The 15,821-nt window shown below is 36.2% G+C and overlaps 2 protein-coding genes across 2 annotated transcripts; one reads left to right on the top strand and one right to left on the bottom strand.

Annotated features, from left to right (window-relative positions):
- Nucleotides 1-1,053: 1,053 nt before the first annotated feature.
- Nucleotides 1,054-3,427, bottom strand: LOC113291272 (protein MEI2-like 6). The gene is made up of 4 exons (XM_026540824.1): nucleotides 3,112-3,427; nucleotides 2,858-3,002; nucleotides 1,411-1,552; nucleotides 1,054-1,224 (listed from the first exon to the last, which is right to left on the bottom strand). The coding sequence occupies exons 1-4, from the start codon at nucleotides 3,425-3,427 to the stop codon at nucleotides 1,054-1,056; spliced, it is 774 nt and encodes a 257-aa protein (XP_026396609.1).
- A 3,752-nt stretch (nucleotides 3,428-7,179) lies between these two features.
- Nucleotides 7,180-9,170, top strand: LOC113291273. The gene is made up of 3 exons (XM_026540825.1): nucleotides 7,180-7,383; nucleotides 7,536-8,208; nucleotides 9,058-9,170. The coding sequence occupies exons 1-3, from the start codon at nucleotides 7,180-7,182 to the stop codon at nucleotides 9,168-9,170; spliced, it is 990 nt and encodes a 329-aa protein (XP_026396610.1).
- The last annotated feature ends 6,651 nt before the right edge of the window (nucleotides 9,171-15,821 follow it).

The raw sequence follows: 15,821 nt of genomic DNA on the forward strand, positions 1-15,821 counted from the left end.
CTGATGTAATTTGAAAATAAGAAAAAGTGTTGGAGAATTGGTAGGATGAAACTGTTTACATCCTGGCTATTTTTGCATTCTCGTCCATTTAAATAGTGTCAAATTCTACGTGTCTTTTTCACACAAAACCAATTTTGTGTTTTTTTATCTATTTGTTTCAACGGTTTCAATAAAATCTAGTATTTCATAAGCGCCCATATATATTCAAGTTTCTCTATGATACTTTTCTCTAATTGTTTCAATACAATTATACAAATTTTTGTTTGTTGTAAAAATTTGAAACTTGTTCTCATTCGAAGTTTGAAATATAGCTAAAGTTCCAAATTCCAACTTTACATCCAATTTATTTATAGCAATACCACCACAATGATGGAAAACAGGACATCAGCTGTATTTTAAGATGGGTTTGGGACATCCACGATACATCTCTATGCTATGCAAAAGACAACACCAAATTAACAAATTTTGTGTTATAGGTATCTTAATGACTTAATCCCAAGCCCTTGCCGCCTTGCATGCATAACATGGAAAGCATTTCTTTCATAAGGTGGAAAGATTAATGGAAACAAAAACCACGTTAAGCTGCTGAAAATTACACATTCAAAAACAAACAACAAGCCTAAACCCCCCTTCAAAAAAAACAAAAAAAACAAGCCTAAACCCCTTGGATAAAGCTGTTAATCGATACATGTAAGAAAATAAAAATACACACCCACGACTCTGGAACTAAAGAAAAAGAGTACAAGATATATATATATAGATGATTGATGGGTTGAGGTTGAACATACAACCTGAACACAAACAGTACAGCCAGGTGGCAAGGTCCAACCTCCCCTACATTCCATCTTCATGTCCATAATTCGAGTACCCCTCACAAAAAAGGAACACTATTACAGCAACAAGACAATCTTAACTATATAAACTAACTGAAACACGAAGAACAGAAGAAGTAAACAACAAGCATCACTACCCCAACCACCGCCAGTGCCACCAGTCTCGTAGAGCCCATACCCAACACCTCTAGTTAGAAGACAAGTCAACAAGTAACTTTTGCTATTCTGCTGTAAGCTTGAGACCTCCATCAGCTTCATTTTGATAAAATGGAGGGCCAACTACAAATCCACCAGATCCATCCCGATATGGACTGAAAAAAAGTGGCAAAAGTTTATCCGAGTCGCACATAAAGTAGCAGTTCTCAAAACGCTTTACCAGTGCCTCTTTACCCTGCTCATCATCCAAACATCAAGAATCAATTAGCTATGATGAATGCTTCAACTTTAGACATTTTGAGTTTGCATATCATTTCACAATGACAAGAGAAATTAAGTACCAGTAAATTAATTGTAAACATTTATCATGCATGAAGTACATGATGTTATTTTTCTCCTTTTCTCCTCACTTCATCATTACCTGTATATTTGCTGGGCTGATTTTACAAATCTTTTTGGACTGGTACACCCCCCATTTATGGTCTGTCAAGAAGAGTTTTAATTTTGCAGCACCACTAGAGTTGATCATGTTAACAAAGGCATAGCCCTTGTTGCACCTAGTCCTACCAAAAATAAAGATAAATCAGATTGTGGAAAAAAAGTCCAGCTGAGTAGTAAAAGTTTTAGTGATGCATTAATCAGAACTTAAGAAGATTTTACTGAAGAAAAAAGAAACATTGAACTCACATAAAATCAATGGGAAGGTACAAGAAATCGAAGGCAGACCATCTTTCATCTTCAGATTTTTTGGCTCCGATTTTGTTTACCTCTTTGCAATGCTGTTCTAGCAGATTCATCAACATTTCCCTACTGTAAAAATCATCACATCATACATTTGGTAAGTTAATCTTGATTATAAAAGTCCATCACTGACCACTGGTTAATCTTTTTCCACCATAAACAAGGTCACTTTCTAAGTGTGTACTAGTTTTATTATACTTTACAAAGATTCCAATTTTGAAACCTCTTAAACAAAAGTCTGTAATCAGTTAGAAAAATCCAAAACAAAGATTGCAGACCCAAATCCAAAAATTCAAAATACTACTATAAAATTTTCTTTAGGTATGACAAGTCACAATCTCCCAGGAAAATAACCAGATAAGTGTAAGCCCCAAACAAGATCAGACTGGTTATCCCCACAGCTAGATTGCACAAAAAGGGAAAGTTGAATAAACAAACAAAATGATCAGCATCTGGTAAGGAACCAGAACAGAAGACAACCAATATTGCTAGTAGTTATGAATATAAAATAGAAATGAAAGTAACCCTACCATGGATGGACACTGTCAAAGTCATTCCTTAAAAATACAACACAAAAAGAAACCCAGATAAGCTGTGTTCATGATTCAGTACCCATATATATCTATATTTCAGTAGAATAGTTGACTACAAAACACAAGTACTAATTTTAAACTTGTTCATGTTAACCAAAGTACTACTTTGAGTTAACAACTTGGAAAACACTTGTGAATCACTGCTGATAATCAAACTGAAACAAGAACCCCCAAAACTCGGTTTGACCAAAAAAAAAAAAAAACTCAGATGAACTAGATAAGAAATAAACAAATATGCACAAGACAAATTTGAATTATGAAGTGAAATCTGATGAACACTGATTAAAAAAAAATCAAAATGCTAGAGAGAGAGAGAGAGAGATCATACGTATACTTGATTGGGATGTTCCGGATCATCAATGTAGTTTCATGGCTGTTATTTTGAGTTGATTCACACTCCTCATCGACCAGTTTTTTGGAAGGTAGAAGCATATTCATCACTCGATCATGATCAGAAGTAGTACTCACACCATTATAATCATTGCTTGTCACAGACTTGGGTTTCCAGATCATCCTCTTTTGATTGTACGGTACCTAACACTAGCTGGTTGATGATGATAAGACCCACCAAGACGAGGTGGTATATACATCTTAATCTTCCCCATACCCACCCTTCCCTTTTTAGGAGTATCATCTGGATTCTTTAGGTTTTCTTCAAGAACAACATTTTTTTCTACCTCTTCAACAGCAACAGATGTGGATCCATACATCTGATGATCATAAACATAGGTCTGAAACTTTGAAATGGGTAAAAAAAGGTTGGAATGAAGATGGGTATGTATTAGTACTTCCATACCAATCTGGACTAAGTGATGAATATTGATAGTAATTAGAGGAAGTAGTAGTAGGAGGAGGAGGATGACAAGTAGCAGTACTAGTACTAAAAACAGGGGTAATAGCAGGACAAGAAGGAAGACTTGAAGTGGTGGTGGTGGTGGTAGGAGGAGCAGAATAAGTTTTGTAGTATGGCAAAGGTAGCGGAGGGTAAGAAGAATATGAAGAAGTTGGGTTTACCTGAAGATGGTGGTGATGATAAGATGGAGGAACGAAATAGTTTTGGTAAGGGATAAATATTTCAGCTGCAGGGTTTAGATATGTTGCCATTGAAATAACTTGTTTCTATAAAAACTTAGAAATGATTATTTGGAAATAGGAGGAGGAGGAGGAGGAAGCAGAGTTGTTAGATAATGAGTAGTAAGTACTAGCAGAGGTTGGAGAGTGAAGCCTGAAGATTGAGAATGTTCTCGCTCAAATGGAGATTGAAAATGTTCTCGCTCTAAAAAAGAGAGAAATATTTTTGAGGACTAAAATACCCCCTATTTAGGAATTAATTACAGCACTACGTGACACTATAGAGTATAGACCCTTGATCAGAAAATGGGAATTCTGCTGGTCCCACGCACACATCGTTAAGTGGAACTCATTAGCCTCGTTTAACTGGGGGCCCAATAAACAATTAGGAGCCCGCATTAGAACACAAAAGGTTACCAAAACTTAATTCAAAGGCACTCATTAACCAAATTTTTTTTAAATGGTTAAAACATTCCTGGATGATTAGTGTTAATAGTTAATTTATTAGATTAATTAATTAGATCAGATTAAAATCAGATTTCAGAATTAGAATTGAAAAAAAAATGGTTTTTGTAAGTTGAGAAGAAGATGAGTAGGTTTTCGAGGGAAAACTAGGGTTTATAGAAATGAGTGATTCAAATAGGGAAAATGAACAACCCGAAGCTCAAAATAACCAGGTAAACTTCATATACTCTTCTAATGGTCTATATGTTGCTCAAAGTGGTCGAATCACAACTACCTGGTAACCACCCAGTGAAAGGGTCGTCATTATCGGAGGTCTAAACCCAAACGACTCCTAAAAGTCGTTATTGTATTGGCCTTAGCATTGACGACTCAAACCTGCAACTTTTCCATGTTATGAAAAGTCGTCAATGTTATTTTATAGCATAACGACCCTAAGGAAGAGTCGTTATAGGGTTGTCTATATACATAGACGACTCTACATCCCAAAGACTCTGTATAAATATACCCTTTAGAGTCGTCATTTGGTTATGTATAAACCCAAACGACTCTAACCTAGGTCATTAAATCTTAAAACCCAGAATTAGGTTTGTTATCTCCTACATCTTACACGATGACGATTTTTCATAAAAAAAAACAACAAATGAAAAGTCGTTAGGATATAAACCTATCGATATGACGACCCTAGAACTGTAACTGCAATTTTTCGATTGGAAAACCTAATTTCGGAAGTAACCCACCAAATTAAACGCAAACATGAATTAAATTTGGGGTTTTTAATTTCAAATCGACGATTACAACGATTAAATCGATTGAAGAAATTATTTTTCTTTAGGTGTCGTTAATGGCGAGAGACAGAGAGATGGGAGTCGGGTGAGGGAGGGGAAAGGAGGGTTTTAGTTTTCTGAGTCGTTAGATTTTTAGATGTAGGGTTATTAGGTTTTAAGTTTTTATTATTAGGGAAATGATAAAATAGTACTCTCATCTATTTTTGGAATCCCCCATGATTTTTGGTGTGGGTATAAATTGGTAAGGGCCCCTAATTGTTTTCTGGGGACCCTAATTAAACGAGGCTCATTAGCCATTCCTCAGCATTAAATCAAAATGGCAAGAGTTTGAAGTATTTGACTAGAAATTTCAGTATGCTTTATACTCTCTCCCTTCAAATTTAGATGCCAAAATTAGATTTTGCATAAAGATTAAGAAACACAAAGAGAATAGATTTTTTTCCACAAATACCCTAGGTTGATATTTAAGGTTCCTAGTTTTTAGATGTCTAGGTTTTTGTTATTTATCTAGAAAAATTCAAATTAAAGAAAGTGTATGGAAAGAAGTATTTAAGAGTCTGTCTAGAAAATTGAAATACACAATTCTCCATGTTATGGACTGATTCCAAGTTAGGAGCAAATCATGATAAAAGGTGGAAAAATATGAAGTATAGCAAGTATTGTAGGACAAAAAAAATCCCCTATTTTGGCATCTAAACTAGGACGGAGAGAGTATTTTATTTTCGTACTCCCTTCATCCTAGTTTACTTGTCTAAATTGAGGATTTTTTTGTCCTAATTTAGTTGCTAGGTTTCATATTTTTCACCATTTTATCCTGATTTATCCCTATGTTGGAATCAGGTCATGGTATTGAGAATTGTGTAATTATATTTCCTATACACAATCTTAAATAGTCCTCTCTCTATATATCATTTATTCTCTTAAGTTAAGATTTCTCTCTTCTTCTTTTTTTATGAATTCTCCAAGGAAAGACTAAAACACTAGATATGTAAAAACTATGTATCTTAAATACTAGCTTGGGGTAATTTTGGAGAAAAAAATCCCTCTCTGCTTTCCTTAACCTTTGTGCAAAAACCAATTTAGACAAGTAAACTAAGATGAAGGGAGTATTTTTTTGAGAAATTTGTTCACCAACGCGATTCTACATATATCGAGATTTATATTGTGTTTTATCCTATAAGGGGTTCCGGATGACAGAAAATCCTATGGCATTTGGATTGTTAAAGATAGAAGTAAGCATTGTTTGTATTGATGGATGGGAGTTTTGGGATTTCTGTTTCCGTAAACGTAGAATAGTATTGTTTCATTTGGTATATTTGAAGACTTTCGTCAAAGGTGCAAACATAAAAACTTAACATCTCGTGTCATTTCTTAAGCTGTGTGTAAGATAACCTTCCTATGGATTCCTCTGATCATTGCCCCATGCATATAGGTTTTAACTATGAGGAAATTTGTATGTCTAGACCTTTCCACTTCATGGTTATGTGGATTAAGGACCCCGCCTGCAGGGACATCATTACTAATTCTTGGTCTGTCAATGTGGTGGGATCTCCCGCCTATAAACTTAAAGCCAAATTGTTAAATACGAAGAAAGGTCTCAGATATTGGAACAAAACATCTTTTGGTAATATTCAAACTAATATATCTACCATTAGGAAAGATTTGGCTGAGGTCCAAGTCTCCAATCCCACTGACATCAATACCACCTATAGACTCAAAGCTAGACTTGAGTACCTCTATAACTTAGAAGAGTTGTATTGGAACGACAAATCCAGGTGTGGTTTGGCTTATATAAGGTGATAGAAATTCACCCTATTTCCATAGAGTCACTCTCTATAGGAGGAAAAGGAATGCCATTAGCTGGATTAAGAATTCCCTAAATATTATTCTAACTGATAGAGATAGTATTGGAACTTCTTTTATTTATTACTTTAAAAGCATTTACTCTTCCCATCCTCAGCAATTTCAGGATGATATCCTAGCTGACCTTCCCATCAAATTTTCTGATGAGGATAATGCCTCTCTGAACATGCCTCTTACTCCTGAGGAGATCAATAATGTTGTGTTTCAAATGAGAGGAAAAAGGCTCCTGGTCCTGATGGTTTTACATGCCTCTTTTACCAAAAACACTGGGATATTGTGGAGGATGCTGTCATTGATATGACTCAAACCTGTTTCAAAACTGGGAATATTGCTAAGGTTTTCAACCATACTAATATTTCCCTCATCCCTAAAGTTCCCTTAGCTGAACTTGGTTCCCAGTACAGACCCATTGGGCTCTGCAATTTCATTTATAAAATTCTTTCTCAAACCCTTGCTAATAGACTGAAACCCTTTATGAACAAAATTATATCCCAATATCAAAGTGCCTTCATTCCTAAGAGGAGTATTTGTGATAATATTCGTCTAGCTAATGAAGCCATATATTCTATCAATCACAATGACAAAACTGAAGGTATAGCAGCCATCAAACTTGATATGTCTAATGCTTATGATAAGCTTGAATGAGATTTCTTAGAAAAAGTGCTAACTAAAATGGGTCTTTCTCACCATTGGGTTAAGCTTATAAATCAATGTGTCTCCACTGTTTCCTATTTTGTTCTACTCAATGGTATCCCTACTGGTGTTTTCAAACCTGAAAGAGGTTTAAGACAGGGTGATCCTCTTTCCCCTTACCTCTACATAATATGTTCTGAAGCTCTATCTTCTTATATTGATAATCTTCAAAAAGAAAAAAGGGTATTGTAGAGGGTATTAAGGTTTGTAAAGATCCCCCTGAGATGACACATCTTATGTTTGCTGATGATTCTCTTTTATTTTCTGAAGTCACTGCTTAGAATTTTCTTGTCATAAAAGACTATTTTCAAAAATATTGTTTGGCTTCTGGGCAGGAAATAAATTTTGAAAAGTCTGGTATTCTGTTTAGTAGAAAAATCCCTGAACATAGGAGGGTTCTTTTGGCCAATATCTTAGATATCCAAAATAGGGATCTGGGAGAAAAATATCTGGGAACTCCTACTGTTTTTCAAGCATCAAAAATCCAAACCCACATGGGTATTCTCCAAGCTTTTGATGCTAGAATTACTGTCTGGCTTCACAAGCTGTTATCCCAGGCTGTTACAACTACTCTTATCAAACATATTGGCCAGGCTATTCCTCTCTTCCAAATGGGTGCCTTTCTTATTCCTAAACACCTCTATAAACAGATGGACTCTCATCTCTGTAAGTTCTGGTGGGGTAAAAATTTAGACCCAAAAGATAGGAAACTGCATCTGCTTGGCTGGGACAACCTTTGCTCCCCCAAGGCAGAAGGTGGTTTGGGTTTTAGAAAGGCTGAATTAAACAATCTAGCTATGCTAGCTAGAAATGCTTGGAGAATTATTGAAAATCCTGATTGCTTGTTAGCTACTGTTCTCAAGGCCAAGTATTTCCCAAGAACTGATTTCTTGAATGCTAAGTGCACTGATAAGTGTTCTTGGACCTGGAGGTGCTTACATGCCATAAAAGAACTGATTAAGGCTTTTATTTCTTGGATTGTGGGGATGGTCAATTTATTGATTCCTGGTGTGATAAATGGATACCTACTCTGGGTTCTGCTACACCAAACCCTCTAGTCCCTCCTTACCCCAATGTTAAAGTTTCTTATTTTATTAATCCCCTCACTAGAAGTTGGGATGTTCCTAGACTCAACACCCATTTTGACAATGCTTCTGTTCAGAAGATTGTTACCATTCCCTTAAGCCAGCTTTGCACTCATGACAGGAGGGTTTGGGATCTTTCAAAGAATGACAAATTTACCTCCAGATCTGCCTATATGAGACTCAGATGCCTCATGCCTTCTCCCTGTAAAAATCTTTGGATGTGTATCTGGAAAGTTAGAATCCCTTACAGGATCCAAGTTTTTCTATGGAAAGAGGCTAGAAATGCTCTGCCTGCTAGAACTATTTTGCATACTAGAATGCCTATGCATGCTGTGGATCGCACCAGGTGTTCTGATCCCCATGAAACTATTATGCATGCTTTGGTCCTTTGTCCTTTCGCTAGTAGGGTTTGGTTTATTTCTGATTTCAACATTAATACTCATTTTTTTCAAAACAAATCCTTCATTGATTGGCTCTTTTTTTGGTTAACTGATACTACCTCTAAATTCCCTGATGAAGCTCAAAGTCTCTTTGTTGCCATCCTGTGGTCCATTTGGACCAGTAGAAATAATCTTATTTTTCAAAATTTATCTGAGAACCATACAACTGTCCTAGCTAGAGCCAGAGCTATGCTCCTTACTAGGAAACCTAGTATTTCAGTCTCCCCTTTGATGTCTGTTGGTATTTGTAACAAATGGATGCCCCCTCTCTTGGTTGGATTAAATGCAATACTGATGGTGCCTTTGATGTATCTATGGAGCTAATGGTGCAGGGTATGTGATGCGGGATTTCTCAAAGAAAGCTTCCTTTTGTGCCTCCTTAGTCTTTGAAGTTCATTTTGCTGAAGAAGCTGAAGCCAGAGCCATCTGGCCAGTTCTGAAGTAAGCTCTGGAGCAAAAATTCGCTCACATCATTGTTGAGAGTGATGTGAAATCTCTAATTGAACAATTTTCAGATGTCAAATTTGATGGAGATTCGTGGACGGATGCAATTTTTAAAGATATTAAACTTTTCTCTTCTAAGTTAGTAGCATGTATCTTTACTTTTCAACCGTGTTCCTCTATGTCAACCGTGTTCCTCTATGTACCGCTCTGTTCCTCCTGTTTGGCTCATCCCAATAGTTAAGGGGGACCATTAGCCTTTTTGAAGGCCTTTGCCAAAAAACAAAAAAGAAGAAAAAAAGAAAACTCCCGATCAACCAACGAAACAAAAAAAAAATTCAAAACTAATACTTTTTTTGTAATAACATACAACATCTTGGTTGAAGCTGTTAAAACATGACAGCAGATTACGTACTTACTCTAGCACTAAAGAAAAAGAGTACAATATATATATAGATATTGATGGGTTGAGGTTGAACATACAACCTGTACACAAACAGTACAGTCAGGTGGCAAGGTCCAACCTCCCCTACATTCCATCTTCATGTCCATAATTCGAGTACCCCTCACAAAAATGGAACTACTACAGCAACAAACTTCAACTGGAAGTGTCACTATGCTGTTGAGGTAGCAACCATACCAGATAACAAACCTAACTATATAAACTAACTCAAACACCAAGGACAGAAGAATTAAACAACAAGCATCACAACTCACAACCCTACCACACGGCCATACTCCCAACTTTTTTGATAGACTATTCTTGTAGCCTTGTACCATCAGTTATCATTTTGATGATGTCGTTGGCCACAAAACCTCCCAACTGTGGACTCTTCTACCAATACACCAGATCCATCACGGTAAGGACTGAAACACCGTGGTAACAATTCATCCGATTCACACTCAAAATAGCGACACTGGAAATGTGTTACCAATGCTTCTTTGCCCTGCACATCATCCAAACATCAAGAATTAAGCTATGATGAATATTTTAACTTTCTTCTATAATCAACTTTTTCAGGTCACTTGTACAAGAGAAAGTAATCACTTGTAAATTACTGTAAATAACATTAATTAAGACTGAGAGTTTATAAAGTTATGAACATTTATCAACATAATGTTTGTCTTTATTTGTTTTCCTTTTTCTTTCACAGTTCATCATTACCTGATATTTTGCGTCTGTGACTTGACAAATCTTTTTTGATTGAAATACTCCCCACTTGTAGTTGTTCAAGAAAAGGCGTAATCTATTGGCACCAGTAGAGTTGGTCATATTAACAAAGGCATAGCCCCTGTTAAACCCTCTCCTACCAAAAATAAACGTACAAAATTGTGAAAAAAATTCGTGCTAAGTTGTAAAAAGTATATGATGATGATTTAGAATTTAGAAGATTTGACTGGAAAAAATAGGTAACATTAAAACTTACTCAAAATCTATTGGGAGGTATAAGAAATCAAAGGCAGACAGCTCTTTCTCCTCTTCCGATTGATCTGTTGCTCTCATTTTGTTTGCCTCTTTACAGTGATCTTCCAGTAGGTTCGTCAACATTTGCCTACTGCAAAAATCATCACATAACCAAAAAATAAAGAGAAAACCACAATTAGTTTAATTGCATATTAGTCGTTAACCTTAATCTTTCTCCACCATTAAAAAACCACCCCCAAGGCCCCAAGTCCAAATTTAATATACTACAAAGTACTAGTAACTACTTAAAAAATGAATAACAAAATACAAAGGTCGCTTTCTAGATGTCTCCTAGTTTCACAAGCGGTGGACCTAGTTTACATTTTCCAATATCGAAAATTTGAAAATATCACCCAGAAAGGGAAAACAAGAAGAAAGGCTGTAATCAGTTGGAAAAATCCAAAACAAAGATTGCGGACACACCCAAATCCAAAAATCAAACACTATGCTTTACTAGTTTTACTTCTTTATTCTCCATGTTAAGTCACAATCTCCCAGGGGAATAACCAGATAAATGCAAACCCCAAAGGGAATCAGACTAGTAAACCCTAATTTTGATATCACAAAAATGGAAATCTTTCCATCAGCATCTGTCAAGGAACTGAAACAGGTGCAACTCACAGAGAAAGAACAGAACAACCAATGGCTAGTTATTATGGATATAAAACAGAATGAAAGCAACCCTGCCTTGGGGCATATATTCAATGCCATACCTTAAGTATGCAACACAAAAAGATGCTCAGACATGCTGTGTTGATGAATCAGTAACCATTTATATCTATATTTCAGTAAGATCGGATGACAGCTAAACAGAAGTACTACATTGAGTGAAACAATTTGGAAAACACTATGGTCAATCTGAAAAGCCTCTGTTATCAGAAACAAGAACCTAAAACAAGCAATCACAGTTTGACCAAAAACACAGTAATGAAACTGGCTTAGATAAGAAACAAACAAAAATTCAGAAGTAAAACTATCAAAATAATGTGATGAACAGAGACATGAATTTTAAAAATTGAGAGATAGAGATAGGGATCATACGTGTATTTGCTAGGAATGTTTCGTATCATCAGGGTTGTGTTGTTGTTAGCAACTTGATCATTACTAGCATCACTCGATTCCGCAACAATTTTCTTTGAGGGTAAAAGCATCTCCATGATTTTATCATGATTAACAGTACTAATCCTACCAGTTTCACCACTTATTGCAGATTTAGGTTTCCAAATCATCCTCTTGATCTGGTTGGAACGAAAATAAGATTGTCTATGATGATGCTGATGCTGATGAGATCCTCCGAGGCGTGGTGGTATATTCTTCTCCTCCTTTGCCTTAACATGAAAATCATTTGCCTGGTGAGGTTTTTCAAGTTTTTCTTCAACAACAACATTTTTATCTGCCTCCTCTGCAGCTACAGAAATTGAGCCATATTGGTGATCAGACGTCTGAAATCTAGATGTGTGTGAATATGGTTGTGATAAAGATGGATATTGATTAACACTCTCAAACCAATCTGGACCAAGAGATGATTTGTAGTAGTTAGGGAAATTAGCAGGAGGACATGTCGCAGTACTTGTACTAAAAACAGGGATAGTAGCACAAGAAGGAAAACTGTAAGTGGTGATGGCGGTAGGAGGAGGAGCAGAATGACTTTTGTAATAAGGTAAAGGAAGAGGAGGATAAAAACATGAAGAGCTTGGGGTAAATGGAATATGGTGATGATAAGGTGGTGGGGAAAGAAGATAGTTATGGATAAACATTTGCGTTCCAGGGTTTAATGAATAAGTCGCCATTAACACGCAGCTTGATTTGAGCTCTGGAGAACCAAAGTTTTTGCTATCTAATGGTTGAGAGAAATGGAGATGGGAGAACAGAGAGATAAGAAGGCGGTGAAGGCTTTGTTTGTTTAAATGTGTTGTCGATGTTATTTAATGGGATGGAGAGGGAGAACGTTTCTTTCTTCCATCTCTCTGCAACACAGAGTTTGGTTTTTCCTACTCTCAGTCTAAGAAAGAGAGAAAAATAGTTCAGGACTAAAATGCCCTAATTTTGGATACTTTATTCCCAACAGTACGTGGTTATGATCTAAGCCCCTAATTAGAAATTGGTGGACCCAAGTAGGAGCTATTGCCTATCATTGCCGTTAAGTGTTCCCGTTAAGGTGAGCCCTTTACTCGTTGCTTAAATGTGTGTACGGTACCTTTGCAAACCTTTAATTAAGTCTCTGCGTCATCAATTGGGTCCTACTGTCAAACGTATGGAAGATTTTTTGTGACTGGGTTTCGCTTTAGGAAGCAAACGAGTATTTCCGATATAAAAGTGTAAGACGTGGCTTTGGGTGATGTTCTTTTTGTATCGATAAGGCCTGTCTAAAAATAGGAGCTGAGCCGAGACTCTATTACTCTAGTAGTCTCTAGGAATGTAGCCGCATTAAATAGGAGGGAGAAGGAGAAGAAGTGAAAAGATAGTGAGAAGAAGCCTAGTTAGCAATTCGGGATTCGGCAAATGTACGGAACGGCAAACGTACGAGTATTATACGGTTTTGTAAAATCCAGATTCGGTCCAAAATTCGGTCAACGGGACGTGATTCGTCAGTAATTCGGAACGGCATACGTACGTGTATAATTCGATTTATAAATGTGAGTTCGGCTCTGAAAATTCGGTATCTATATATAACAAATAATTTGTATTTATAAGGTCATAGACCAATTTTTATGCACATGTGTGAGTTATTTATAGAAAAAATAAATTTAATATGATGATATTAATAATATATACAACATTAATTATTCAAGAGGACGTCGTATGGTGGTTTAGATGTTTGGTTAGTGAGTTTGAGATCTCTCTCACCTTCACCTTCAAATCTCTTCAGTCGTTTTTGTTTCATAAAAATTACAACACTTTTAATATTCGGTCGTGTACGCTCGGGAGACAGTAAAGCCCAAAAAATGGAGTCTTTGAAAAGTAAAAGCTAAAGAATTTATGGCGAATTAAGCGGACGTATCACTCGGGATACGTAAAATTCGTGAACGGTTCGCGAATAATCCGGGAATGCCACATAATACGCGACTTGGGTTCGGAGTTGCAAACGTACGCGAATAAGACGGTAAAATTCGTGATACGGCAAAATTCGTGAATGATTCGCGAATCATTCGCGAACTTACTAACTAGGAGAAGAAGGTGATGTGAAGAAAATCAAATGATTAGATTTACTGATATTATATAAACAGCCTTGTTTTGTTGGTTAATCACATGAAGCAAAGAATAGAAAATAATTGTACCGAGTATTTAAATAATTGATGGCCAACAACATAAGTAGTAAAATAGGAAATTTATTTAGAAACACCCTAGCTACATGAAGTGGTGCTCCGAGAATTTGTAATTATTTTCGCTTCCTAAAGAAATTTAATTAGCGTTCCAATTGAATTGCAAAAGTAAGTTTCTTCTACATTCCTGGTTCTTCTTGAATTTTGACTCTTTAGCAAACCTTAGGTACACTTTTCTTGTCTGATTCTTTAGTTTACAATACAACGTCATTGTGTCTTTTAAGTTAGCTAGAGTTTTCTTCTATTACACGAGATCTTTATTTTACAATCCAACGCAATTGTGTTTTCAAATTAGCTAGAGTCGTATTTAATTATTGGAGAAACAATTTTTACACCAATTTTTCTGAAATATGGAGTATGATATTAACTTTTAGCTAGAGTTGACATCTATAGATTCTACATTAATGCACTAGTTTTTTTTTTTAAGTTTTTTTAACTCATTCACCCTTGTCCCTGCAACGGTACTTGACCCATCCCATTCTCTTCTTCATCTTATCCTTATTTTTTTTTTTTTTTTTTTTAAGGAAAACTTAGGCAAAGCCTAAGGAGCGTGATATCTAGAAGAGCTAGTGGTATCATTGTTTACACAAACATCTGACCCACTACTAAGGTCTTTACAGACAATAGCCATATTTAAGGCTTGCATATTTTGGAGTTTATGTAGAAGTGTAGGACCCTTTTAAAACAAAAGTTACAAGTTTAATTTTTAATGTGGTGTCTTCATTCAAAAGCTGCTTTTCCCTGTGATAGTTCCTGTTGAATCTTCCTTTGATGGCTTTGATGTAAAGAGCATTGAAATGTTCTAAAATTTCATTGGTTTCAGCATGTATCTCGATATTCATGTGATGCTTTTCCTCAGCGTAGCCAAATGCTAGTTCTGCTCCTCCTGTGGCTCCGCTTGCTCCCAATTGGCCCGTGTGTCCTCTGCTATCAACATATTTGCCTGCAAAATCAGTAACAGTCAGAGCTGAGAAAAACTGATAACTGCTAGGATCCTGTATAGTGAAGATTTTGATTATGTAACCATAATCCTGCTTTTGTTGAGGGTTCCCAACATGGAATCATGTTTCTTCTCTTTGAAGGCCAGTTTCAGAGATATGCCCCTGAGTATTCAGGGCACGATGAGCCAAATTTTGGATTCTGTTATAATCACATAAGTGTTGTTGAATACTAAGAGTGGTTTTCTTAGAATTGGGTTTGATGTTTTGGAAAACTAGATCACATCTAGCCTTCCAAATAAACCAACAAGTAGTAGCATAAGTGCTGATATTTTCACTGTTGCTTGTATGTTGAAACCAAGTATTGAACCAATCCATGAAAGGTGTTTGATGGTCAAACAGACCATGACTTTCACCAAACATCAGTAGCAGCTGGGTAATTGAGGAACATGTGTGTCATTGTCTCCTCTCCACTTTTGCATATTTTGCATATAAGATCAATATAGTGAAGAATGCTTGCGGTTTTAGCATTAGTTGGAGGATTTCATGAGCACATTTCCAGAGAAATATTTTGATAGCAGGTGCAACTTCCAAACTCCATAGAGCTCCCCAGTCTCTTGTTGCATGGTCATTTCTATAAAAATTCTCTATTTTGGCTTTGTACAGAGAATTTTCCTGTATTGTTGAGGTTCCATTGCATGTTGTCCTCTTCCCTGGTGTGGATAACAAGATCAGTGATAGCTTGATCAATATCAGGACTGAAGATCTGTTGAATAAGCTGAATGTTCCATTCCCTTTGATCCGTCATTAAGTGAGATAGAAGCTGAATACCATTGGGGAAGTTTGCAGGTTTTGTGAGTTTGTCAGTTGAATTAGGTATCCATATGTCCTCCCAGACTCTTATTTTGTTGCCATTGCCTATTCTCCAG

Source organism: Papaver somniferum, chromosome 6 (assembly GCF_003573695.1).
Source record: "Papaver somniferum cultivar HN1 chromosome 6, ASM357369v1, whole genome shotgun sequence".
Taxonomy (NCBI): Eukaryota; Viridiplantae; Streptophyta; class Magnoliopsida; order Ranunculales; family Papaveraceae; genus Papaver; species Papaver somniferum.

What these genes read in the sequence shown, in the direction of transcription:
- LOC113291273 (XM_026540825.1), top strand. Translation starts at nt 7,180, where the DNA reads ATGGGTCTTTCTCACCATTGGGTTAAGCTTATAAATCAATGTGTCTCC. An exon ending in ATCTTCAAAAAGAAAAAAGG is followed by an intron (nt 7,384 to 7,535) that starts GTATTGTAGAGG and finishes GCTTCTGGGCAG; the next exon opens with GAAATAAATTTTGAAAAGTC. An exon ending in GGTCAATTTATTGATTCCTG is followed by an intron (nt 8,209 to 9,057) that starts GTGTGATAAATG and finishes CTAATGGTGCAG; the next exon opens with GGTATGTGATGCGGGATTTC.
- LOC113291272 (XM_026540824.1), bottom strand. Translation starts at nt 3,427, where the DNA reads ATGGCAACATATCTAAACCCTGCAGCTGAAATATTTATCCCTTACCAA. An exon ending in TAGTCCAGATTGGTATGGAA is followed by an intron (nt 3,003 to 3,111) that starts GTACTAATACAT and finishes TTGCTGTTGAAG; the next exon opens with AGGTAGAAAAAAATGTTGTT. An exon ending in CATCAACCAGCTAGTGTTAG is followed by an intron (nt 1,553 to 2,857) that starts GTACCGTACAAT and finishes TATTTTTGGTAG; the next exon opens with GACTAGGTGCAACAAGGGCT.